Source organism: Aedes albopictus, chromosome 2 (genome assembly GCF_035046485.1).
Source record: "Aedes albopictus strain Foshan chromosome 2, AalbF5, whole genome shotgun sequence".
Lineage (NCBI taxonomy): Eukaryota > Metazoa > Arthropoda > Insecta > Diptera > Culicidae > Aedes > Aedes albopictus.
Genome location: NC_085137.1, coordinates 470,839,932 through 470,866,698, shown reverse-complemented (window position 1 = coordinate 470,866,698; position 26,767 = coordinate 470,839,932). Strand labels below are relative to the sequence as shown.

General features: G+C 42.0%; 1 protein-coding gene across 2 annotated transcripts in view; it reads left to right on the top strand.

Moving 5' to 3' along the window:
• LOC109406436 (myosin heavy chain, non-muscle) overlaps window positions 1-25,841 on the top strand; it is a 192,394-nt gene extending 166,553 nt beyond the window's left edge. Inside the window, exons 5-14 of one of the 2 annotated variants that reach the window (XM_019679532.3) lie at window positions 5,642-5,662; window positions 6,191-6,214; window positions 13,725-13,817; window positions 13,885-16,624; window positions 17,369-17,673; window positions 17,943-18,297; window positions 18,358-18,767; window positions 20,215-21,276; window positions 21,342-21,505; window positions 24,455-25,841. In XM_019679532.3, the coding sequence (XP_019535077.2) occupies window positions 5,642-5,662; window positions 6,191-6,214; window positions 13,725-13,817; window positions 13,885-16,624; window positions 17,369-17,673; window positions 17,943-18,297; window positions 18,358-18,767; window positions 20,215-21,276; window positions 21,342-21,505; window positions 24,455-24,560 (5,280 nt within the window). In that variant the 3' untranslated portion in view covers window positions 24,561-25,841. The remainder of the gene's footprint in view (window positions 1-5,641; window positions 5,663-6,190; window positions 6,215-13,724; window positions 13,818-13,884; window positions 16,625-17,368; window positions 17,674-17,942; window positions 18,298-18,357; window positions 18,768-20,214; window positions 21,277-21,341; window positions 21,506-24,454) is intronic. The other variant, XM_029870829.2, reaches the window with a different exon arrangement.
• Window positions 25,842-26,767: the final 926 nt, after the last annotated feature.

The following is a 26,767-nucleotide window of genomic DNA, read 5'->3' as shown; positions in this document are numbered from 1 at the left end:
CCTCCACTAGTTCTTCACGAATAAAAACTCATGAGTGTTTCTGTTTTTGTTTTGCATCTTACTCACGAAGCAGGCGGGTGCGAATAAACTCACACACTGCTTACTCTCGGAATCGTGAGTAAACTTTGTGTTGGCTTTACACTCGCGAATTGCTTCATGATGAGAGTAATTCCATCACTGATCCTAGATGGGAATTCTTGGGGAATCCTAAGTTCTGGAGCAGTTCCAAGTGATTGCATAAACAATTTCCTAAAAGTATCCCAGAAGAATCATTTGTGAAGGAATACCTGAAAGAATCATAGAAGATATTCTTGGAGTAATATCAGCGGCGTCATGGTCGCAATTTTTTCTGCAGTCAAGTTCGCAGATTGTGAACAATCCTCGGTATCCATTTCGTAATTTATGTTTAGTCCTTTTCCTGTCAGATCGGTGTAACACGCTAAACATAATTTACACAAAAGGTAATTTACACGGTAATGAATATTATTGGGTACCGGACTGAACACACAAAATTTAATGGTTTTCTTTGGTACATCGAGGTCTTGAAATTAGTCTATGGTAATGTCTTCCGGAAGGAAGGAGGAAGGCATGAGTTATAGCAGCAAGTGCTCAAAATAGGTCACCCTTCCTAAATGGGCCCAGACCCAATTGAAATGTTGCAAAATATTTTATCAAAGAAATTCGCGGTCGGTGTTGACAAAACGAAGCATACTTTTATATGGTTATATTACTCAGCGGCACGAGGTACCGTGAGTCAGAGTCATGATGTTTGATAAATAAAATCAAGAATAAGTTTGTGGTAACGTCTTTGGCTACCATGGCTATGTTTTATGAAAACAATTAGAAACACATATTTGGGTCGTCGTTAGCGTCATTACTCGTATATGCTATATAGTCATGCCATCATGAAGTGGCATATTTTATGACTTCATTACAAAAAACGTCATGAATTTAGAAACGTATTTTTTTTCCGTGCATAGAACCCCGTAGTCTATAAACTACGTAAACTGGAGGATTTGTCGTATGGTCAAGATGTGGTTCGTTGTCGACCGGCCGTCGATGAAACCAGCTCGATAGCTTCCCACGAAGTCATTTGTTTTAGGTGACAGACGACGGAATTTCTAGATGTTCTGGTAGGTGATTTTCAGCTCTCCAGAGGTTTAATGATGTAATTTTTTTTCGAAGAATCCGCAGTTTCTTCTGATCCTTGCAGATCCAGACTTGCAGATTGGATTTATTGGTTTGACTCTGGGCAACAATGTCTCCTGAAGAACATCGAGCTGAGTTTTGGGAAACGCATTTGGAATAATAATAATAATAATTCATATGATCATTAATCATTGATTAGACATTTCTTTATAACTTTAGCTAGTTGACTGTTTATCATGCTATCTGCACTTATGATTACCATCGGCCGATCTGGCTTTCTCAGCCTTGGACTATTCAAAATGGTGTGTTTTGCTTTGCCCGACGTTTCGGCTCTTTTATTGGACCTTTTTCAAGATGATAGCTGTCAACAGTCAAGTGTATTGCAGATCGTTCATAACTTCCAGTGCTCAAAAATTACCAAATTAATGCTCAACATTGTGTACATGAAGCTCCCCCTCAAAAATCCGGCAATATGTGATGTAACGAGGAATGTTCCTCTTGAAAGGGGTCCAATAAAAGAGCCGAAACGTCGGGCAAAGCAAAACACACCATTTTGAATAGTCCAAGACTGAGAAAACCAGATCTTCGAAAGTAGCAGATTTGAAGTCGCACTGATCCAACACAAATCCTTATGATTACCACTGAGTAACTGATCCGCTCTTGTTGGTCTGCCCAATGCACTCCCTGGGATTTGTTACACAGATTCTTCAGAGACCTCCCAGATAATTCTGGCAGTCATATCGATAGCGTATTTGATTGAAGGATTGGCGTAGATTACATACGTCCAGTGTTGGTAGATTTGAACTCATATCTTAATCCTTGAGTTATCATGCAAAAGAAAACCATTGAACGGAATATCAAAACAGAAACTTCCTTAGATAAACATATACTTAGCTCATTACCGTTGAAGTGTTTAGAAGAAAACTAACCTGAGTGAATAGAAAAGGTTAAAAAATCTCAATAAGCAGAACAAAAACCAACAATCCTACCCCCAATTAGAGCCTGTTGCAAACAAGTTAACGCTTACGCCAGTTTCCATCAAATCAAACACCAATCATAGCTAATGAGAGTGCACTGTGAGTGCCACTCAGAGCCATGCCCGCCCAAGTGCATCATGTTAGTTAGTATACAGATCCCCTGGCATCCAATCGTTATTAATTTCATATTTGTGGCATCATGCATTATAGTATAACGACTTCTAGTTACCAGCCACGCTCCTGTCCTGCCTAGTTGCGCTGCCTTCCCCGTGCGTACGCAAGAACCATTGAAAAGGGAAACCACCTCCCTCCCTCAGTCCGGAACCAACCGAGAGGGGAAGACCGCGCAGCGGAGGTGAGACCCACTAAACTACAAAACAGAGGCTCCTCCCGAGTCTCTTCCCGCGTGTGTGTCTGTGTATGCCTCGCGCAACCCGTGTGCGCAACCAGATTTTGCAAGATTCTATAAAAGGCAAGGTGCTCGACTCACCCCGTTTTGGTCTTCTCCGCCGCACATCCTGCCACCTCTTCGGGGCTCTGCGCCTGTACCTCTGGCTCTGGTGGAGTAATACATTCTATTTTTCCCGATATGGAACGAATTATATAACAAGCGAAGGCGCGCGCGCGCGTCCGTACTCGTCGTCAGGTTTTTTTTTCTTCTCTTGCTCAACCCCAATTCCTTCTCCGGTTGTTGTTTTGAAGACCGACAACCCGAGACCGGTTGTTGTTGTTGTTGTCAACGGCGGAAAGCTAGCATCAGCATCCTGGAGGCTGACTGAATCAAACCACATGCGGATAATGACATGAGAATCATTGGTGACTTCTGGTGGAAATGTCGGATGGAATTGATTAGAAGGATAAATTGGAATGTTTGTTTGTTTTATGTACTTATGGCACGTGAAACCTTCGATTTCCAAAGCCGATATTGAAGGTTATGTTCGGAGTCGTGGAAACCTGTCCTTTGACCTCTCGTCATACATTGTGAGGACGTGGCCAGTGCCAAGTAAGTTCTTTTGTAGTCGTATAACTATTGATCGGTGTCCTACAGTATTTCGAACTGATTTTCAACATTTGCCTCATCTGGAAGCTGTGTCATGACCATAAACTCCGTCTAGAGAAATTTTTTTGGTCAATCGTATCGTTGTTGTTTCCTATCTACAAAGGACAATTCTTTATCATTCAAAACAATGCGACCAAGTCTAAAGTTCAACCAGGAAGCACAGGAGTGTAAGTGCAGCATTATATGCAGTAATAAACACTCTTTTCGATTTCTTCATAATAGCATAGAATAAGCTCACCAAGTATCCCGTCAGTATATGAATTGCGAGATAGGTGTACGCGAATGTATGACATAATGATAAAGCATACTATTTGCACCTATTTTGGGCACTTGATACTGCCCAGGTAACCAACAAGCAGTTAAAATGGCATTAATTCGGCACTATATGCTCCTTTACAGCAGGTCATTAAATGCTAATCTGCCGTATATGTGCCATTAGTGCTACAGTCGACTCTCCACATGTCGATGTTCTACATCTCGATATCTCTCTCTATCTCGATGCTTTGGTCGGTCCCTTCAATCTGCATACATTTTACCTTTCTACATGTCGATACCTCCTTGTCTCGATATCTCTCTATCTCGATGCAATCTAGTTCGTTTTTGTTCTAAGATTTCCTCTCCATATGTCGATATGCCCGTTTTTACAGGTTGCTAGATCTCGTTTCTTAGGTGCAAAACATTCTGGGAAGGCGAAGTGACATTTGTTTGTTGACGGTTTTTCCTAGTTACGGACGATTTTTCAATCTAGTGTGCATTTCAAATTGGTTCTTGAATTCGATCTCTCCCTATCTCGATGGTCCCTTCAATATCGAGATGTAGAGAGTCAACTGTAATTAAATGCAGGTTTTGGTCCAATATACGGCTGATTAAATGCTTATCCCTCCTATCCCCCAGATTGACAAAAATAAAAACAAATATTTTGCCCTGTTCATTTTACGCCTTCCCTTTCTCTTATTTTTTCTCACTCTCCTGTGGAACTGTTGAGGCTTGGGGCACGTCCTGAACTGATGTTGCTGTTTTTTGCTGCCTTCAACCAAATTGGGATTCGATCCCTCGATCCTCGGATTGACGATGGTGCTGAACCGCGCTACATGGTAATCTATAGATGATTAGATAATGTGCGTTGGATTTTTGATCTATTTAAGGCATGAGTATTACACCGCCAGTTTCTTCGGTGTTATGAGCGCGGCAGGTACTAAAATCGATCATAGGAAACCAACCATGGAATTAATTCGTTGTTTTCTATGTTTCACTGGAACGAATGATGATGGCTTCTACAGCAGTTGTACGTAAATTAGAAAGAGGAAATGTGTTGTGATTTTAGCATCACTCATCTCTCTTAGCAGTTTCATGGCAATAAAGTAGCAGTTATGATGCCTGTTGACCAAAACATACCGTGCATTTGAAATGCTACGAAACTGCTGTCAGATTTTAAGTAGCATTTGAATAGTTAATATAGGGCAGTTTAGCAGTCGAACTGCTATGATACAGCTGTAAGCAGGCCGAATGCAGATATAAAACAGGAATACGGCTTATTCGAATGCTTATTGGTTACCTGGGTGTAACTCAGTCAATTTTCTACCAATTGGTTTGATTTTTAGAATACGGTAAGATACGCACAGTTTCTAGCCATGTACAACAATTCATATCATGGTTTGAAATTGACTGAGTTATAGCAACAAGTGCCCAAAATAGGTGCTCCTGCCCAAATGGTCCCAGACCCTATAATGGATTTCTGTTCAGCAGGATAGGGGTATCAGAAGGCTGGCTCCAGAGGCACGTTATACTCCATTTGGGGCATTTGTGCCATAGAATAGGGGTAAACCGTACGTGAAGTGATTCGTTTCCATTAAAAAAAAAACAGAAAATAGTATATAAGAGACTAAGGAAATGCAGTTGCTTTAGTTTGTAATTTATTGTAAAATACTTTTTCAGCTAAGTTAAGTTGGATGCTAGTCCCATCAATGTAAAATACCGTTCTAGAAATGCTCCAATTGTATTTGCTGACTAGTTTCTGTAAGAATACGAAAATTTTTCCTAGTTTCTGTAGATACGTTCCTCATAAGCTAATCTGTTTTTTGGGTTTTGTTCCTATATTGTTTTCCTTTCTTCTTATTTCATGTATATTCCTGATCCACGCTGCAAATTGCACGTCGAAACCATCCTGCACCATCAAACCAATTCCAAATACACATCAACATCTTTAAACACACAATCACCTTCGATCATCTGTATTGATTGCTACCGTACTTGAAACATTGTATGGGTATAAACCAACACACAATTACACCTACACTTCTTCTCAAACTTAAATTTCGACACTCGTACCGCTACTACTCTGTTAATGGTTTGTGTGAATGGGCCTGATGAAAACGACTACCGATACCTGTTTTCGAATGTGTACTACTGTAACACCTTTACAACCCGCTCCGCTATTGATTGCCGATGAGAGCAGCCGTCGCCAGCACTTATTATTGTAAGTATAGATTTTTTTCCTTACTATTTTCTCATCTCAACAAAACGATTCAAAAGATCTACATCCGTCACTAATTACGCTCTATTGTATTTCCATCTTCATTCTTCTCGTTTTTGGCACTCTAAACAAAACAACAAAATTTTGCAAACACACATTCACAAAAAAACAATCACGCTCCATTGTTTCTTCATTGTCGGCCGCCTATCATCAATCGTGTATCGAAAAACGCAAAAAAAAATCGCGCAAATCATCATCTCGTGAATTGTTCTCCGTGTATCGCCGCTACGCTCTGCCTGGCTGTGAACGTAAATGCGTAAAACCCCAATAACACAATGCGCTATTGCTGCTCATAATCGCTTCTTCGCCAACGTAATGCAACGCAACAAAAATGTGGTACCCACGAACACTTTCATACGTACCGCACGCGTAACACACGCACACACGCATTCAACATAAAACACGTACGATCGCGAAAAATGAACAACTACAAAAACTTCTGTTGCTAAACGAACACACACAAATCGGCAGGGTGGTCACTCATCAAGCCTATCGGTAATGTATACAACAGTTTTCCGAATCTAGTTTTTTTGATTATTGGTTATTTTTTTTTTCTATTGGAATTTTTTCGCCTTGACGTTTTTATTTCGGTTTTGTTTGTAGTTTAGAGTTTACTGTTGATAAACATTTAGTAGTTGATTGTAGATTTCGATAGATACCCTTTGTTGCGGTTTCTTTACTAACACAATGATAGTTTGTCGAGTATTCGTAGTACTGATTCTAGTGACAAAATTGAAAGAAATTATCGATTTGATCTAACTTTGAAAATATCCGCAATAAAATGAGAGACCAATAGTATGCTAGCATGAGACTGATCTTGTACCGACTTTTCGAACTCTCTAAGCAGAAAACCCTCTTCGAATGAGTGTAATCAGTTTTGGACCTTGTAATTCCGCCCTGAAACAGGGCTGATACTGTCTTTTGAACTTTCAGAAGATTTACTGGAAATGATAGATTACAAATCATAGCTTTGTATAACGAAAGAAGTTGCCGTTACACCCGTAGACTTTAGAATCTAAACTCAAGAACAGTTTGGATGACCTGGGATATTCCGACTGGCCTGATACTGTCTGCTGAACTTTCAGAAGACTTACTGAACATGATAGATAAGAGATGAACCAGCCTAGGGCTGAAAATCTCTATAATAAAGAAATAATAATAATAATAACATGATAGATTACAAATCATAGCTTTGTATAATGAAAGAAGTTATCGTTACACCCGTAGACTTCAGAATCTAAACTCAAGAACAGTTTGGAAAGACCTAGGATATTTCGACTGACCTGATACTGTCTATTGAACTTTCAGAAGACTTACTGAACATGATAGATTACAAATCATAGCTTTGTATAACGAAAGAAGTTGCCGTTACACCCGTAGACTTTAGAATCTAAACTCAACAGTTTGGATGACCTGGGATATTCCGACTGACCTGATACTGTCTACTGAACTTTCAGAAGACTTACTGGACATGAAAGATTACAAATCATAGCTTTGTATAATGAAAGAAGATACCGTTACACCCGTAGGCTTTAGGATTTAAACTCAAGAACAGCCAGTCAAGAACAGATATTACGACTGACCTGATACTGTCTACTGAACTTTCAGAAGACTTACCGGACATGATAGATTACAAATCGTAGCTTTGTATAATGAAAGACGATACCGTTACACCTGTGGACTTTAGAATCTAAACTCAACAACAGTTCGGATGACCTATGATATTCCCAATTATTCCGACTGACCTGATAATGTCTACTGAACTTTCAGAATACTTACTGGACATGATAGATTACAAATCGTAGCTATGTATAATGAAAGAAGTTACCGTTTCCCTTGTGTGAGTTTAGAATCTAAACTCAAGAACAGTTTGAATGACCTAAGATATTCCTACTGACCTGATACTGTCTACTGAACTTTCAGAAGACTTACTGGACATTATAGATTACAAATCGTAGCTTTGTATAATGAAAGAAGTTACCGTTGCACCCGTAGACTTTAGGATTTAAACTTAAGAACAGTTTGGATGACCTAGGATATACAGAAAATATATTCTGCGTCATATTCTACCCTTTTCCATGCTGTTGTGCACCAAAATCATAGAAATACGTATGAAAAAACTCCATAATAACGCTTGGAAAAATTCCGGCTTCAAAGGATTATGGTAAATGTCACGGACCACCTTCGGGAAATGCCAATTCATGTTCATTATGAATATCAATTGGCATTTTGCGAAGTAGGCCCGTGACCTCTCTTGGATTCCTCCTAGAGTTTCTTCAGAAATTTCACGATGAATTCGTTCAAAGATTTTCCTAGAGATTACAACAGAAGCCATCCCGGCAGTTCTCCAAGGACTCCTTCTGTATTTGTTTCAAGGATTCCTCCATGTATTAATCTAAAGGAATTCTTCTTGAGAATATTTCAGCAAGTTATGAAGGGATTTCTGTATGAAATCCTCCAAGGGTTACTTCACAAATTTATTTGAGGATCCCTCCAGAAAATCATCTGAAGATTTCTACCAGAAAATCATCAAGGGCTCCGTCAAACTATCTGATAGAGATTCCTGCAAGGATTCTTTCAGGCATTCCTCTAAACATGTCTGTATGAAATTCTTCAACGATTGCTCCCGGAATTTATTCTTGGATTTGTGAAATATTCTTTCAGCAGGAATTCCTCGGACAATTTTTTCCAAACTTTAAGAATTTATCTAATAATTCTTTCTTCCAAGGGTACCTCCAAATTCTTCGAAGATTTCTCTGAGAGTTCTTAGAAAAAAATCCCCCAAGAATTCGTTCAGGAATTTCCCGAAAGACTCGCTCAGGAACTCCCCCAAGAAATACTCGTGGAATTCCTCTAAAGAATACTCCAGGAATTTCCCCAAGAGTTTGTTCAGGTTTTGGTTCAAAAAATTTTGCAGACATTCTGCAAGGATCCCTTCAGAAATTTCTTCTAGGCATTCTTCGAGATTTTTTCGAAGGATTCCTCCAAGCTGACACCTACGGAATTCATTAATTTATTCTTCCAAACATTCTTCGATAATTTCTTGAAGGATTCCCATCAGAAATTTATCCAAGGATTTCGGCAGATATCCTGATAACTGCAGGAAGTCCTCGAAGGAATTCCTCCAAAAACCCCACCAGTAATTTTCCTCCTGGAATTCCTATAGGATTTCCTCCTGGAATTGCCATAGGGATTCCTCCACGATATCCACTAGAGATTTTTTTAAGAATTCCTCCATGCAATTCCTCCATGAATTCCGATAGGTTTTCCTCCATGTTTTCAAATTTACCATGGCAAAACATGATCATCGACTTACCAACGCTTCTTGTGTGCGTTTTGTTTCTTCTCACATCAACCGGTTCGATAACCGAGTGGTAGCGTGTGAGCCTGGTGATGTCAAGGTTCTTGGTTCGAATCCGGTTGTCAACAGAAACTTTTTTTAATTGAAAATTGAGTCCATGGTAAAATTGAAAACATTACTCTGTTGAATTGAAACGAAACTCAGTCTGCACAAATTTAGTGGCGTTGTGTATTCAAATTGACCCTCAGAATAGTAATTTTCGCCGCGAGCCGCCGTTCAGTGTAGGAATTCTACCAAATATTCCTCCAGAAAATCCTCCAGGTATTGTTCCAGGAATTCCTCCATGAATTCCAGCAGAAGTTCCTCTAAGACCTTCTTAAGGAATCACTCCATGAATTCCTCCAGGAATTCCACCAAAAAATCCTCCAGAAATTTCACCAGAGAATCCTCCAGAAATTTTATCAATAATTTAAGCAGTACCGCCACAACGAATTCCACCAGAAATAACATAATAATTTCTCCAGCAATTATTTCGGAAGTTCTGCCAGGAATTCCTCCAAGAATTCATTCAACAGAAGTTTCTGTAAGAATTATTTCCGGAGTAACTCCATTAATTGCACCAGAAATTCTTCCTGAAATATCACCGGAAATTCTTCCACGATAATTACCAGAAATTCCTCAAGGAATTCTACAAGGAAAATCATCAAGATTTCCCAGAGTAGTTCCAGCAAGAATTTCACCAGTAATACATCTAGGATTTCCACCAGGAGTTTGTCCAGGTTTCTTGAAGGATTCTCCTTAGAAATTTATCCAAGGTTTCTGCAGAAATTCCAACAGTGATAACTGCAGAATGTCCTCGAAGGAATTCCTTCAAAAACTCTAGCAAAAATTCCAACAGGCTGTCCTCCTAGAATTCCTACAGGATTTCCTCCTGGAATTCATACAGTATTTCCTCCCGGAATTCCCATAGGAATTCTACCACGATATCCACTAGAGATTTTTTAAAGAATTATACTAGGAATTCCATCAGGAATTGCTCAAGGAGTTCTACCAAGCATTCCTCCAGGTATTGTTGCAGGAATTCCTCCAGGAGTTCTACAAGCAATTCCTCCATAAATTCCACAAGCAATTTTTCCATGAATTCCAACAAAAGTTCCTCTAAGACATCCTTAAGGAATCCCTCCATTAATTCCTCCAGGAATTCCACCAAAAATTCCTCCTGTATTTCCACCAGAACCTCCACAACGAATTCCACCAGAAATAACATAATAATTTCTCCAGTAATTATTCCGGGAGTTCCTCAAGGAATTCCTCCAACCATTCATCCAGCAGATGTTTCTGTAAGAATTATTTCAGGAGTAATTAATTGCACCAGAAATTTTTCCACGATATTTACTAGAAGTTCTTCAAGGAATTCTACAAGGAAAACCATCAAGATTTCCTAGAGGAGTTCCAACAAGAAATGCTCTAGAAACTTTCACCAGTAATTCATCCAGGGTTTTCGCCAGGAATTTCTTCACGAATTCCAGCAGAAGTTCCTCTCAAAATTCCTTCTGGGATCACTTCATGATTTCCTCCTGGAATAACATAAGAAATTCCACCAGGGATTTCTCCAGAATTTCCATCAGTAATCGGACCAGATGAATCGAACCAGATGAATCCCACCAGGACTTTCACACAAAACTCCACCAGATAAGGCATTTCTTCAGTAATTTTACCAGGAGTTTCTTTAGGAATTCCACCTGGGAATCTGCCTGAAATTTCTGCAGAAATTCCACCAAGAATTCCTGCATCAATGCTTGCAGAAGTTTCTCTTATAATTCTTTCAGGAGCCACTCCATGAATTCCTTCAGGAACTCCATCAAAAATTCTCGGATACTTATTCAAAACGACGTATCAACATAGGATTTGCGTGTATTATACGTCGTTTTGAAAAAGTATCCGAGAATTCTCCCAGAAATTTCACCAGTGATTGCTCCAAAAATTCCTCTAGTATTTCTACCAGGAAGTCTTCATAAATTACCACCAGGAAATTCAAAAGAAATTTTTCTTATAATTATATCAGTTTCACACAGAACTCCACCAGAATTTAGATAAGGAATTTCTCTAGTAATTTTACCAGAAGTTTCTCTAGGAATTCCACCTGGAATTCTGCCTGAATTTTATCCAGAAATTCCACATAGAATTCCTGCATTAACTGTTTCGGAAGTAACTCCATGAATTGCTCCAGGAACTCCACCAGAAATTCTTCCAGAACACCAGTGATTCGTACAGAAATTCCACCAGTATTTCCACCAGGAAGTCTTCATAAATTGCCACCAGGAAATACAAAAGAAATTTCCCCAATAATTATACAAGATGTTCCTCCAGCAATTTCATCAGGAGATCCTCTAGGATCCCCAAGCTTCTCTAGGTGCAGTTTCTCAAGGAATGCATCAAGGAATTCCTTGGGGAATTCCTCCACGACATCCACTAAAAATTCTGCAATAAAATCCATCAGATTTCCTTCTGGAATTTCATTAGAGTTTTTCTCCAAGAATTTTCAAGGAATTATACCAAAAAAAATCTCCCAAAAAATCCTCCAGATTTTTTTCCAGGAATTCCACCAAGAACTCCTCTATTTATTCTTGCAGAAGTTTCTATAAGAATTTTCCCAGGAATAACTCCATAAAGTCCTTCAGGAATTCCACCAGAAATACCTCCAGGAATACCACTACGCATTTCTCCGGGAATTATCTTCTGGATTTTTTTTCTCTCGATTTCTACTGAACTTCTGGAACTGGTGGAAATGAAAGAGGAATCCCTGGTGGAATTTCATGGAGATTTCCTGATAGAAATCCTAGAGGAATTTCTAGTACAATACCTGAAGGGATTCCTGGTGAAATTCCTAGAGTATTTCCTGGTGGCATACCTGCGGGATTTTTTGGTGGAATTCTCGAAGAAACCCCTCAAGAAATTGATGGTGGCTTTCCATGCGAATTGCATTATTCTGATAGAACTCTTGAAAGGGTGAATTTCTGGTGGAATTCTTTGAAGGATTCCTGGTGTGACTCGTGCAGGAATTTTCGGAAGAATTTCTGGAGGTATTCCTTATGGAATTCCTAGAGGGATGTTTGGTAGAATTCAAGAAGGAATTCTTGGTGTAGTTCTTGAAGAAATTTTTGCTAGAAATCCTGAACGAATTTTCGGTGGGTTTGTTGGAGGAATTTCTAATGCAATTGAAAGACAAATTCCTGGTGGAAATCCCAGAAGAATTCCGGATGGATATTCTGGTGAAATTCCTGATTAATTTATAGAATTCAAAGAGGGATTTCTGGTGGAATTCCTAGAGGGATTCGAATCATCCAGAAACCTGGTTCTTCGTGGGAGGTGACCACTTTTTAATTGGTTTTGACTGATTCTGAAACCAGTCAAACGACGAACACTTCACTGAGGTTACCAGGTTTCCGGAAAATCTAGGTAAATGCCCAACACTTCCAAAATCTATAGGAATCCCGGGTAGAAGAAAATTACTAACGAAGATCAAATTTTGCCATTTAAAATGAATAGCTAAATGGCAAAATTTGTTATTGTATTGTTGGGAATAAGAGCTAGAAGAACAAAAATAATAACTGACTTTGTTCCGGAAAATAATTCAATAATAACTAATTTTATCCTTGTAAGAACAAACCAAGGCACAATGTTTCATAATGTAGAATAACTGAATAAGTTATTGAGAACAAAGTACAAAACAAGCTATTCCAAAAAAGATCATCATAATTTGTAAATTTTGTTCTTCTGAATGGAAAAAAACGGTATTGTAAGTTCGGAAATGTTTTGTCCTTGGTTTGATCTTATAATAACAAAATAAGTTATTATTTACTTTTTTCTGGAACAAAGTGAGTTATTGTTTCTTGTTCTTTCAGCTCTTATTCCTAACAAACCAATAACAAAATTTGCTGTTCGTCAATATTCTATTTAAAATAACATAAATACTAAATAACCCATTAATAGCAAAATAAGTTATGATTGTAGAATGTGCTATTGGGATGTTATTTTGCTTAGGATGGTCAGAATTAAGAACTTAATTTGCTATGATTGCATATGTTGTTATTATTCATTCATTTATTGTTATTCAATTATAACTCAGAAATAACAAATTTTGCAATAATAACATTTTTTGTCCTTAAAGAGTTATTGAGTGTTATTCTTAAATAACATTATAATGATAAAATAAGATATAATGTCAAAACTTGTGCTTATTTGGTCCTTAGTTTGTTCTTTACCTCTACCCGGGTGATTCTTAGTTAATCCCTTTTTATACTTGATGATTTTTTTAGAATCAAACTAGCAAACTAATGTTATGTTGATACTTCCTTCTCCTCCACAAAACATTGAGTACATATTGCGACATTATCTTACACCTTTTAAAATAGGTGACTTCATCTTAACTTGATTACCGATACTAACACTGCAAAAAAAATAATCTTAAATTGTCCTTATAAGTTGATATGAGTTTACCGTATAACAATTGTAAAGCATGTTGGTATTTATTAACACACATTAGTTGCAATGTACATAGGACACACTAACAGGAATGCGGATTCAAACTATCCTTTATTTCGTAACATATAAAAATCATACAGCGTTTAAAAGCTGTGACTATTGTGTTTACTTAACTGTTCTTTTCTTTATCACGATAAACTCATATCCGACCCCCAATAGGGAGAACTGGAACAGCAACTCCTGCAAGCCAATCCCATCCTGGAAGCCTTCGGTAACGCCAAAACCGTGAAAAACGACAACTCGTCACGATTCGTAAGTATCCTTCTCATATCCTTAATCACAAAAGCCCTTTTCAACCCCCAACTTCCCCATTTCGCAGGGTAAATTCATCCGGATAAACTTTGACGCTTCCGGGTACATCTCCGGTGCCAACATCGAGACGTACCTGCTCGAGAAGTCCCGTGCCATTCGCCAAGCGAAAGATGAACGTACATTCCACATATTCTACCAGCTGCTGGCCGGCGCCTCGCCCGAGCAGCGCGACAAATTCATCCTGGACGACATCAAGACGTACCCGTTCCTGTCCAACGGAAGCCTTCCGGTGCCCGGCGTCGACGATCACATCGAGTTCCAGGCCACGGTCAAGAGCATGCACATCATGGGCATGACCGAGGAGGACTTCAACTCGATCTTTCGCATCGTGAGCGCCGTGTTGCTGTTCGGTTCGATGAAGTTCAAGCAGGAACGCAGCTCGGATCAGGCCACCCTGCCGGATAACACCGTTGCACAAAAGATCGCCCACCTGCTGGGGCTGAGCGTCACGGACATGACCAAGGCCTTCCTAACGCCTAGGATCAAGGTGGGTCGTGACTTTGTCACCAAGGCACAAACCAAGGAGCAGGTGGAGTTCGCGGTGGAGGCCATCGCCAAGGCATGCTACGAGAAGATGTTCAAGTGGCTGGTGAATAGAATCAATCGATCGCTGGATCGGACGAAGCGTCAAGGTGCTTCGTTCATCGGTATTCTCGATATGGCTGGTTTCGAAATCTTCGAGCTGAACTCCTTCGAACAGTTGTGTATCAACTACACCAACGAAAAACTCCAGCAACTGTTCAACCACACGATGTTCATCCTGGAACAGGAAGAATATCAACGGGAAGGCATCGAATGGAAGTTCATTGATTTCGGACTGGATCTGCAGCCGACGATCGATTTGATCGACAAACCGGGCGGTATCATGGCTCTCCTGGACGAAGAGTGCTGGTTCCCGAAGGCCACGGATAAGACCTTCGTGGAAAAGTTGGCCACCGCCCATACTATGCACCCCAAATTCATGAAAACCGACTTCCGAGGAGTGGCCGATTTTGCCGTCGTGCATTACGCCGGAAAGGTCGACTACTCGGCCACCAAGTGGTTGATGAAGAACATGGATCCTCTGAATGAGAACATCGTATCGCTCCTCCAAGGATCGCAGGATCCGTTCGTCGTCCAGATCTGGAAGGATGCCGAAATTGTCGGAATGGCCCAGCAGGCCCTGACCGATACCCAGTTCGGAGCCCGTACCCGCAAGGGTATGTTCCGTACCGTGTCCCATCTGTACAAGGAACAGCTGGCCAAGCTGATGGACACCCTCCGCAATACCAACCCGAACTTTGTCCGTTGTATCATTCCGAATCACGAGAAACGCGCCGGGAAGATCGATGCACCTCTGGTACTAGACCAGCTACGTTGCAATGGTGTCCTGGAAGGTATCCGTATTTGTCGCCAAGGTTTCCCAAATCGTATCCCGTTCCAGGAATTCCGGCAGCGTTACGAACTGCTTACTCCGAACGTCATCCCGAAAGGATTCATGGACGGTAAGCGGGCCTGCGAGCAGATGATCAAGGCCCTTGAGCTGGACAACAATCTGTACCGTATCGGTCAGTCGAAGATCTTCTTCCGCGCGGGAGTGCTGGCACATCTGGAAGAGGAACGCGACTACAAGATCACGGACTTGATCGTCAACTTCCAGGCGTACTGCCGAGGATTCCTGGCCCGCCGCAACTATCAGAAGCGCTTGCAGCAACTGAATGCCATAAGAATTATCCAGCGTAACTGCGCTGCCTACCTCAAACTGCGCAACTGGCAGTGGTGGAGATTGTACACCAAGGTCAAGCCATTGTTGGAAGTTACCAAACAGGAAGAAAAACTGGTCCAGAAGGAAGACGAACTGCGGCAAATTCGTGATAAACTAGACAACCTGTCCCGAAGCTCACAGGAGTACGAGAAGAAGTTCCAACAGGCGATAGAAGAGAAGACGCACTTAGCCGAGCAGTTGCAAGCGGAGATTGAACTGTGCGCCGAAGCGGAGGAAGGTCGGGCTCGGTTAGCCGCTCGCAAACAAGAACTCGAAGAACTGATGCAAGATTTGGAAGCCCGCATTGAAGAGGAAGAAGAACGCGTCAATGCCTTGTCCAGTGAGAAGAAGAAGCTTCAGATCAACATCCAGGATCTGGAAGAGCAACTCGAGGAGGAGGAAGCCGCTCGCCAGAAGCTGCAACTTGAGAAAGTTCAGCTGGATGCCAAGCTGAAGAAAATGGAAGAAGATGTGGCCTTAACGGAAGATCAAAACCAGAAGCTGTTGAAGGAGAAGAAGATTCTTGAAGAACGTGCCAACGACTTGTCGCAGACTCTCGCCGAAGAGGAAGAAAAGGCCAAGCACCTGGCTAAGCTGAAAGCAAAGCACGAATCGACGATTGCCGAGCTGGAAGAACGTCTACTGAAGGACCATCAACAGCGCCAGGAGTCGGATCGTAGCAAGCGGAAGATTGAAACCGAGGTAGCGGACCTGAAGGAGCAGATCAATGAACGCCGCATGCAGATCGATGAGATGCAACAGCAGTTGGTCAAACGGGAGGAGGAGCTAGCTCAGACCCTGGTTCGGATCGACGAGGAATCGGCTTCCAAAGCAGCTGCCCAGAAGGCACAGCGCGAACTGGAATCCCAACTGGCGGAAATCCAGGAGGATTTGGAAGCGGAAAAACTGGCTCGCTCCAAGGCCGAGAAGCAGAAGCGCGATCTGAACGAAGAACTGGAAGCGCTGAAGAACGAACTGCTGGATTCCTTGGATACCACTGCAGGTGAGTTTGTTTGCGTTTGGCACATATTCCATTATTTGTTTTACAAATTTGTTTAGAATTTCAAGATTGAAAGTTTATGGGTTAACAATTGTTTTTTTCCAAGCTCCTATGAGATTTTTACCCAGATCCTTGAAGGAGTTTTTCAAGCCCTTGGGAAATGTTTTGCATGCTCCATGCAGATTTTTCTCTCCAGAATTCAACTCTTAGGAGGAACTTTTAAAGATGAGTTCCTGTGAGAAGTATCTCAAGCTTGGAAAGCTTTCAGGAGGAGTTTTCCAAGCTCTTCGGAGCAGTTTTCCAGGCTCCTCGGAGAAGTTTTCCAAGCTCCTTGGAGAAGTTTTCCAAGCTCCTTGGAGGAGTTTTCCAAGCTCTTTGGAGGAGTTTTCCAAGCTCATTGGAGGAGTTTTCCAAGCTTCTTGGAGGAGTTTTCCAAGCTCTTCCTGGAAGGAGTTTTCCGAGCTCCTCTTGGAAGGAGTTTTCCAAGCTCCTCCTGGAAGGAGTTTTCCAAGCTCCTCCTGGAAGGAGTTTTCCAAGCTCCTCCTGGAAGGAGTTTTCCAAGCTCCTCCTGGAAGGAGTTTTTCAAGCTCCTGGTAAGGAGTTTTCCAAGCTCCTAGATGCAGCTTACAGAGCCACTGAACTCCTGTGAAGAGTTCGTTGCGTTGGTTTTGACTAATTACTTTACATTATTAAATATGCGAGCATCAGATAACGGAATCAAATTTTCTAATAAACTCTGTTTCACAGCTCAACAAGAACTGCGCTCCAAGCGTGAACAGGAAGTGGCCACGCTGAAGAAAACTCTGGAGGATGAAGCCGCCAACCACGAAGGACAAGTGTCTGACATGCGCCACAAGCACGCCCAGGAAATCTCTTCCATCAACGAGCAGCTGGAAAACCTCAAGAAGGTCAGGGGAGGCCTGGAGAAGGCGAAGCAAACTCTGGAGGCCGAAAATGCCGATCTGGCTACCGAGCTGAGGAACGTCAACCAGTCGCGTCAGGAGAACGACCGCCGCCGAAAGCAAGCCGAGGCGCAAGTTGCCGAACTGCAGGTATGTGAGATTTGAGGTTATTTAGATTCTAGTGATTATTGTTTGGTTATAATACTTTTCCTTGGTTACTTTACATAAGTTTCGATTCATTTTTTTCTCGCATGCAAACAAACGAATCTTCCGTTTATTTAATCTTGATTTTTTGGAATTGTGTGGGTTTCTCAAAGGACGAAGTTGAGTATTTGCACGTACGGTTTCTTCTTTACATGCACCTGTTCGTGGCAAGCAGTCGTTTGCTAGTGCTTCTAATTTGTATCTTATTCCACAAGGTTAAATTGGCCGAAGTCGACCGGACCCGCATGGAACTGCAGGATAAGGTAACCAAGTTGCAGCAGGAGTCGGAGAACATGACCCAGCAGTTGGACGAGGCCGAACTGAAGGCCTCGGCCGCGATCAAGAGTGCCAGCAACATGGAGAGCCAGCTGACGGAGTCGCAGCAACTGCTCGAGGAAGAAACCCGACAAAAGCTGGCGCTGAGCTCCAAGCTGCGGCAGCTAGAGAGCGAAAAGGAAGCTCTTCAGGAGCAGCTCGAAGAGGACGAGGAAGCTAAGAAGAACTACGAGAAGAAATTGGCCGAGTTGAACTTTACCATCCAGGAAATGAAGAAGCGTTCCGAGGAAGATTGTAAGTATTATCTTAAAGCGTTGAAAGGAGACGTCTCTGAATGTTTGTTTTCATAAACAGCCGATATTGCGAAGGAGCTGGAGGAAGCAAAGAAGAAAATGAACAAGGACATCGAAGTACTGCAGCGGCAAATCTTGGAACTGCAAGCCACCAACGATCGGCTGGACAAGAGCAAAAAGAAGATCCAATCGGAGCTGGAGGATGCCACCATCGAGCTGGAGACGCAGCGTACCAAGGTGCTTGACCTGGAAAAGAAGCAGAAGAACTTCGACAAAGTTCTCGCCGAGGAGAAGGCCGTCAGCGAGCAGCACGCTCAGGAACGGGATGCCGCCGAGCGGGAGGCTCGCGAAAAAGAAACCAAGGTGTTGTCGTTGACGCGGGAACTGGACGAAGCATACGAGAAAATCGAGGACCTGGAAACGAAACGGAAAGCACTGCAGAACGAGCTGGACGAGTTGGCTAATACACAGGTAAGTGGATGGTTCGGGTGTCTCTTTTCACATTGCTTGTTTCATGTAAATATATAGCCGGCTAACTTAAATATGGCTGTAATCAGAAGTTAGACGATCTTACCAGACCAGACATCAGGGTGACTCAAATGAAAATTGATAAGGCTATATAACCTGAACTTTCTTAAGGGTCTGGATCATGATACGAACTTGTCAAAAATACTGTATTTTACAAGCACAGTAGCACCACACAGCGGCGTAACTGCGTACCAAACACCACCAGTGAAATGTTCATTTGAAATAAACTGCATTTTGAAAACTATAACTGAGTTTGTTATAATGTTCATATAAAGATGATCAAAATGACTTTATTTGTTTTATAACTGACCTTGTTATAATTCTGATATAATTAAATCAGGTTTTCAAATCATTTTTGTCAAATATATCTAAATATAACAAACGTTGATACATCTAACAACCGTTGATATAATTTTGTTACATTTTTGTTATGCCTTTCTGATCGGGTATAGATAGACACTTACATTACACTGCAAAATATTTTTGCTGGTAATCAGCAAACTTTGCTGATTTTTGGCGTGCTGATTGCATTCAGCAAAACAAATTACTGAGTATCAGCAATTATTTTTCAACTTGCTGAACCATCCAGCAATTTTGACAGTTGATCAGCAAAGTTGTGCTGAAATTCAGCAAAAATGTTGCTGAAATTCAGCAATTTCTTTTGCTGATTTTTGGCGTGCTGGAAGCATTTCAAAAATTTTTGTGTGTAGTATTTTAAACACAAAAAACTATCCCTTAGTTTGTCAAATAAGGGCGCGCTTTTTAAAGCGGCGTTTCAAAATTTGCTATGCGTCAGTTGTAATAAACGCTAGGGTGGCTCCAGGGAGTAGTATTTCAAACTCCTAGAAGATGTTTTCCATGCTCTTAGAATTATTTTTCTAAACTCATAGAGCATTCCAAGCTTTGGAAGGAATTTTCCAAGTTCGTAGTTGTTTTTTTTCGACTTACTGGAAGAAGTTCTTTTTGTATCGAATGGGGGAAATTCGCTAAATGACAATTGTAATAGATGGCAGAGTTGCTCCAAGGAGGAGTATTTAAAAATTTGGAAGAAGTTTTACAAGTATCTGGAATGATTTTTCCAAACTCCTGTAAATAGCTTTTCAAGCTCCTGGAAGGAGTCTCTTAAGCTCCTTGGAGGAACTGGATTTTAGTAGGTATTTTCAAGTTCTTGGAAGAAGTCCTTAATTTTTTTCGAATGGAGACGCGTTCCTTTAAGCTGACCTTTCAAAGCTTACTTAGCGGCAATTGTAATACACAGCAGGGTGGCTCCAGGGAGGAGTATTTCAAACTCCTGGATTAAGTTTTCCAAGCTTCTGGAATGATTTTTCCAAACAAATAGCAATAAGTCGATAGCCACGCCGTTGCTAATAAGTTGCCCATCGATTAACAGGGAACAGCCGACAAGAACGTGCACGAACTGGAAAAGGCCAAGCGAGCGCTGGAGAGTCAACTGGCAGAGCTGAAGGCACAGAACGAAGAACTCGAAGACGACCTGCAGCTCACCGAGGATGCCAAGCTCCGATTGGAGGTCAACATGCAAGCTTTGCGAGCGCAGTTCGAACGGGACGTGCAGGCCAAGGAGGAGCAATCCGAAGAGAAGCGGCGTGGTCTAGTGAAGGCTCTCCGCGACCTGGAAGCCGAGCTGGACGAAGAGCGGAAACAACGGGCTGCTGCCGTGGCTGCTAAGAAAAAACTCGAGGGCGACCTGAAGGACATCGAAGCCACCTTGGAGATGAACAACAAGGTCAAGGAAGATGCTCTCAAGCAGGCAAAGAAGCTGCAAGCTCAGTTCAAGGATGCCGTCCGGGACGCCGAGGAAGCTAAGGCCGCTAAGGAGGAGTTAGCAGCCGTTAGTAAGGAAGCCGAGCGCAAAGCGAAAGCCCTGGAAGCAGAAGTCATGCAACTGTCGGAGGACTTTGCCAGCTCCGAGCGAGCAAGAAGGGCGGCCGAAGCCGAACGGGACGAACTGCTGGAAGAAATCAACTCCAACTCGAATAAGGGCTCCCTGATGATCGACGAAAAGCGACGGTTAGAGGCACGAATTGCCACCCTCGAGGAGGAACTGGAAGAGGAACAGTCCAACGCCGAACTGCTGGTCGACCGCAACCGCAAAGCACAGATTACCATCGAACAGCTTACCACAGAACTGGCGGCGGAGAAGTCCAATTCGCAGAAGTTCGAAAACGTCAAGACCGGCCTGGAACGACAGAACAAGGAACTCAAAGCCAAGCTGTCCGAGCTGGAAACCGCCCAACGCACCAAGGTGAAAGCTGCCATGGCCAGTCTGGAGGCCAAGATTGCCAATCTGGAGGAGCAGCTGGAGAACGAAACAAAGGAACGGCTCGGAGGCCAGAAGGCCAACCGCAAACTGGAGAAGAAGATCAAGGAACTGACGATGAACATCGAGGACGAGAGGCGGCACGCCGACCAGTACAAGGAGCAAATCGAAAAGGTAAAATGGCGTCCTCGCCAGTCGAAGGAACACAACTAATCAATCTTAAATTTCTTAATCCCTAGATGAACAACCGCATGAAGATCCTGAAGCGAAATCTCGACGAAGCGGAGGAGGAAATCCAGAAGGAGAAGACACAGAAACGCAAGGCCCAGCGAGAGTACGAGGACATGCTTGAGAGTCACGAAGCGCTCACGCGGGAGGTGAACTCGCTTAAAACGAAGCTGAGGTAAGTTGATTTTTCTCTATTTTTTGAACCCAAACTGAAATATTTTCAAATTTGTCATCTTCAAATGTACAGTGCGAAGTGAGATTCTCCGAAGGCTTCCTTTCGTTTATTAAGAAAGTAGAGCCACAATATCACCTTTTCTGTATTATTTTGAAAAAAAAGGAACTGAAACTGTTCCAAGTTCTACGTTTAGTAAGCTGTATCAGTGTTGTTCCTGTGTTAAGTAGAATGATAGGGCCATTGTTAGATGTTCGAAGGTTTCTTTTATAAGAAGACAGGTAATTTGGTGGTCCCTGTGTTTCGAGTGCGCTTCCATGACTTGCTGTCCGCCATTGATTGTGTTTTAGAAAACCCTGATTCCTGTAACTTGCACGAAACCTTGTATGATTACCGAAAATTAAACATTAGGAACTATTTCCTGTCCTTGGCTTGTTGAACTAATCTACTGCATGTTATCTGGCTCCTAATTCTCAAACGGTGTTTTACATTACTTATCCAAGTCTTCTCGGTTTTTATTACTATCGATTGGTTTTTCTGGCTCAGGTAAAAGCATTCTCAGAGTTTTGCCAGCTCCTAGAAGCATTCTCAGCTCCTGTGAGAAGCTTTCTCAGCTCCTGTGAGAAGCTTTCTCATCTTCTGTGAGAAGCTTTCTCAGCTCGTGTAAGAAGCTTTCTCAGATGCTGTGAGAAACTTTCTCAGCTTCTGTGAGAAACTTTCTCAGCTCCTGTGAGAAACTTTCTCAGCTCCTGTGAGAAACTTTCTCAGCTCCTGTGAGAAGCTTTCTCAACTCCTGTGAGAAGCTTTCTCAGCTCCTGTGAGAAGCATCTCAGCTCATGTGAGAAGCTTTTGCAGCTCCTGTGAGAAGCTTTCTCAGCTCCTGTGAGAAGCTTTCTCAGCTCGCGTAACAAGCTTTTTCAGCTCCTGTGAGAAGCTTTCTCAGCTTCTGTGAGAAACTTTCTCAGCTCCTGTGAGAAGCTTTCTCAGCTCCTGTGAGAAGCTTTCTCAACTCCTGTGAGAAGCTTGTTCAGCTCCTGTGAGAAGCTTTACAGCTCCTGTGAGAAGCTTTCTCAGCTCCTGTGAGAAGCTTTCTCAGCTCCTGCGAGAAGCTTTCTCAGCTCCTGCGAGAAGCTTTCTCAGCTCCTGCGAGAAGCTTTCTCAGCTCCTGCGAGAAGCTTTCTCAGCTCCTGCGAGAAGCTTTCTCAGCTCCTGCGAGAAGCTTTCTCAGCTCCTGCGAGAAGCTTTCTCAGCTCCTGCGAGAAGCTTTCTCAGCTCCTGCGAGAAGCTTTCTCAGCTCCTGCGAGAAGCTTTCTCAGCTCCTGCGAGAAGCTTTCTCAGCTCCTGCGAGAAGCTTTCTCAGCTCCTGCGAGAAGCTTTCTCAGCTCCTGCGAGAAGCTTTCTCAGCTCCTGCGAGAAGCTTTCTCAGCTCCTGCGAGAAGCTTTCTCAGCTCCTGCGAGAAGCTTTCTCAGCTCCTGCGAGAAGCTTTCTTAGCTCCTGAGAGGCTTTCTCAGCTCATGTGAAATACTTTTGCAGCTCCTATGAAAAGCTTTCGCAGCTCCTGTGAGAGGCTTCCTCATCTCCTGTGAGAAGCTTTCTCAGCTCCTGGAAAAAGTTATTTAAGCTCCTGTGAGTAGCTATTTCAGCTCCTGTGAGGAGTTTTCTCAGTTTCTGTGAGAAGTTTCCTGTGAGAAGAAGCTTTCTCACTTTTTGTGAAAAAAAGCTTTCCCAGCTCCTATGAAAAGATTTTCTAGTTCCTGTGGCAAGCTATCCCAGCTGTAGGTTGCTTCCACAGGAAACTTTCCTAGTTCTCGTGGAAAGCTTTTTGGCTTCCCCGTATCTGTGAGAAACTTTTCACTCTAGGAGCCTTTTCACTCCCTGAGGGAAGTTTTCCAGTTTCTGTGGGAAGCTTTCCCAACCCCTGTTTAGAGCTTTCCCAACTTTTGGAGTAAATCCTTTCAGAAGGTTTCACATCTCTTGTGAGAAGTTCTCTTAGCTCATGTGAGAGGCTTTCTCAACTCCTGTGAGAAGCTTTTTCAGTTTATGTGAAAAGCTATTCAGTTTCTGTGGAAAGCCTTCCCAGCTTCTGTGAAGATTTCCTGATCTAGTGAGAAACTCCCCCAGATTTTGCAGAAAACCTTCCCTGTTTCTGTGAGAAATTTTCCAAGCTTTTTTGACAAGCTTGCTATTTTAGCTTCTGTGAGCAGCTTTCCCAGCTCCTGTGAGAAGCTTTTCCATCTTCTGTGAGAAGTTTTTGCAGCTTCTATGATGAACATTCTCAAGCAGCTCCTGTAAGGCACTTTTCCAACTCGTTTGAGAAGCTTTTCCATTCCTTTAAAAAAATCCAAGCTCATGAGAGAAACTATTCCATTCCTGTATAATGGTTATCTAGTTTCTGTGAGAAACTTTCCTCCCTTCTATGAGAAGGTTTCTCGGTTCATATCATAAGTGTTCTCAGTTCCGATGAAAAGTTTTCTGTGAGAGGTTTTCCCAACTGATACGAGAAGGGTTTCTAGCTTTTATGAGAAAGTTCTCCAGCTGTGAGAAGCTTTCGACAGCTGCTGTGAGAATTGTTTATATGCGAAGATTTTCTAGTTTTTGCGAAAAGTTTTTCAAATCTTTCGGTTAGAAGCTTTAGCAGTTGAGATTTGTTCAAGTTTTCGAGAATTTTTTAGTTCTTCGTTACTTAAGCGAAAAAGTTTCTCCCAAGCTTTTTTCCAAGTTTTCTGTAGTTGTTTAATCATCTGTGAAAAGTTGTATGCTTTCTACTTCTAGAGAGATAAATAGTTTCTCCATTGAGCAAATGTTAAAACACCTGAATCGTTAGGTTCTCTCTCACTACACAAACCTAAACAGCCTTACAATCCCCCATTAACAAAAGTGTGCCAAGTGATTTCCCTTCCCTTGAATTTATGACACACCACCGTAACCAAACAATTCACCTTTATTTTTAGACGCGGCGGTCTTGGCGTGAGCTCGTCCCGCCTCACCACGCCGAAGCGCGAAAACGACTCGATGGTCCAGGATGAGTCGTGCGACGGCGAGGACAACAGCAACTGACGACTGCCGAGTACGTCTTCCAAGTATCTTTCCAACTTTTATTAGCCACACGGGAAGAGCATGTTTGAGACGGTGAGAAGAGATAAGGTAAGTGAGAAATGTCTCAGCCACATCCGCAGCAGCAGCAGCAAAAACCGAGATTGAGAACGAATGAGAGCGCGTGTCCTTTTTTTAAACTATGGGAGTAATAAAAAAAATCGAATGTGCGACAAAAGTTGAGCGATGCAAAAAATAACGTGGAAACTTGGTAGGGAAACCCATTCTTTGTTGTATTAAATATTTGGATAAAATCTTATTGAAGTGGGGATCGGTTTCTGTAATAATGCCTACCCTTTTGCATGTATTTAGGAGAAAGTTTATCGGAAATAGCATCAGAGGGCGGGTCGTTTGCCCGCCCAGACGAGAAGAACAGAAGTAATGCAAATAAGGAAACGTATTTAGCGAATAAGTATCCAACATTTTCCTAAATCAAAAGAACGAGCAACTGAAAAAAATTGATTAAAAACTTAAAACAAACCAACATAGACCGATCGTTAGAAAACATTTCATAAACAAAATACCATTTCATAGAATCTACCATTATACCGGTAATGTATCGAACTTACATAAATTCAATCATTAATTGGGCGAAAAAAACATAAAACACAAACACCAACACCCAGCAGCAGCAGAGCAGTATCAGCGAAAACGAATGGTGGGACATATTTTTACACAATCAGTATGTTTTATGCTTTCAAGAAATTGGGGTGAAAAAAAGGAAGGAAACATGAATAAACAATTAACAATTGAACCGATGAGCATTTAAATACGTTTATATATGTTACGAAAATTTATTGTTTTTAATTATTATTATTAAAGAAACTAATTAATGCCTATTTGTCTACTATTATTTGTCGTCGTCATTAAGTTTCCCGCAACTTTTTTCCTCTTTTCTATTATTTTTTTTTTCTCGCGCGCGATTATGGTCAAGATTTACTTATATTGAAACAAGCAACGCAACAGACACACATACACACCCTCAGATACGGCCAACACGAGCATGATGCAATTCCATTTTATCTATAGCACACACATACCTATACTATCATGGTCCGTTTTTCGAAGAATATTACAAAACGAAAAAGTTTCAGAAACATTCAGGAAAACCCACACAACACACACACGCTGTATCTGCCTATAAGTAATATGTTCGCTTTTTATATTAATTAACAAGAAGAAACGTCTCTAGTTGAAACAGAAAATCCGTTAAATAATAATAAAAACTATTGCTATTGAAAATTAGAGCACCGCCGAAGAGTTCGTTTTGATGACATTCCTTTGGATATATATTTTTTGTTGGGTGTTTGAGGAGACGAAGTCAGCAAGTTCCCTTTTATGGTCGTTGCACATGACGATATACGGCGCTGTCTTTCTTCGCTCGCCGTTAACAGTTTCGAAAAGTTTCCGCATATCACTTTCTTCCATACTGTTTTGCGCATCAGTAATGAAATTTCCCTAATTCCTAGTTTTTGTTTCTACGGTGAATAAGCTTCTTCCACTTTCTTTCATTCATTCATTCATTTAGTATTACGTCAAATTGAAGATAAAACTGAGTCAACAGTATTTCTCCATGATACACGGTTCGTGGCTGGCACTCTCCAGCCTTCTCCTACACATCGCCGAAGATCGTCCTTAGCACGCGTCGCTCGAAAACTCCGAGTGCTTGCAGGCCCTCTTCGAGCATGGTCCATGTCTCGTGCCAGTAGAGGACCACCGGGCTTATTAGCGTTTTGTACATGGTGCATTTGGTGCGTGGGTGAATCTTTTTCGACCGCATCTTCTGGAGTCCGTGATATGCACGACTTCCACTGATGATGCGCCTTCGTATCTCACGGCTAGCATTGTTGTCAGCCGTCAGTAAGGATCCGAGGTAGACGAATTTTTGCACCGCCTCAAAGGTATCCCCGTCTATCGTTACATTACTACCCAGACGGATCCGGTCGTGTTCGGTTTCGCTATGTACTTTGTTTTTAACGCATTCACCACCAGTCCGACCTTTGTTGCTTCGCGTTTCTGGCGGGTGTACAGCTCTGCCACCGTTCCAAATATTCTGGCAATAATGTCCATGTCGTCCGCAAAGCACACAAATTGTCCGGATTTTGTGAAAATCGTTCCCCGGCTGTTGAGCCCGGCTCGTCGCATCACACCTTCCAGAGCGATGTTGAAGA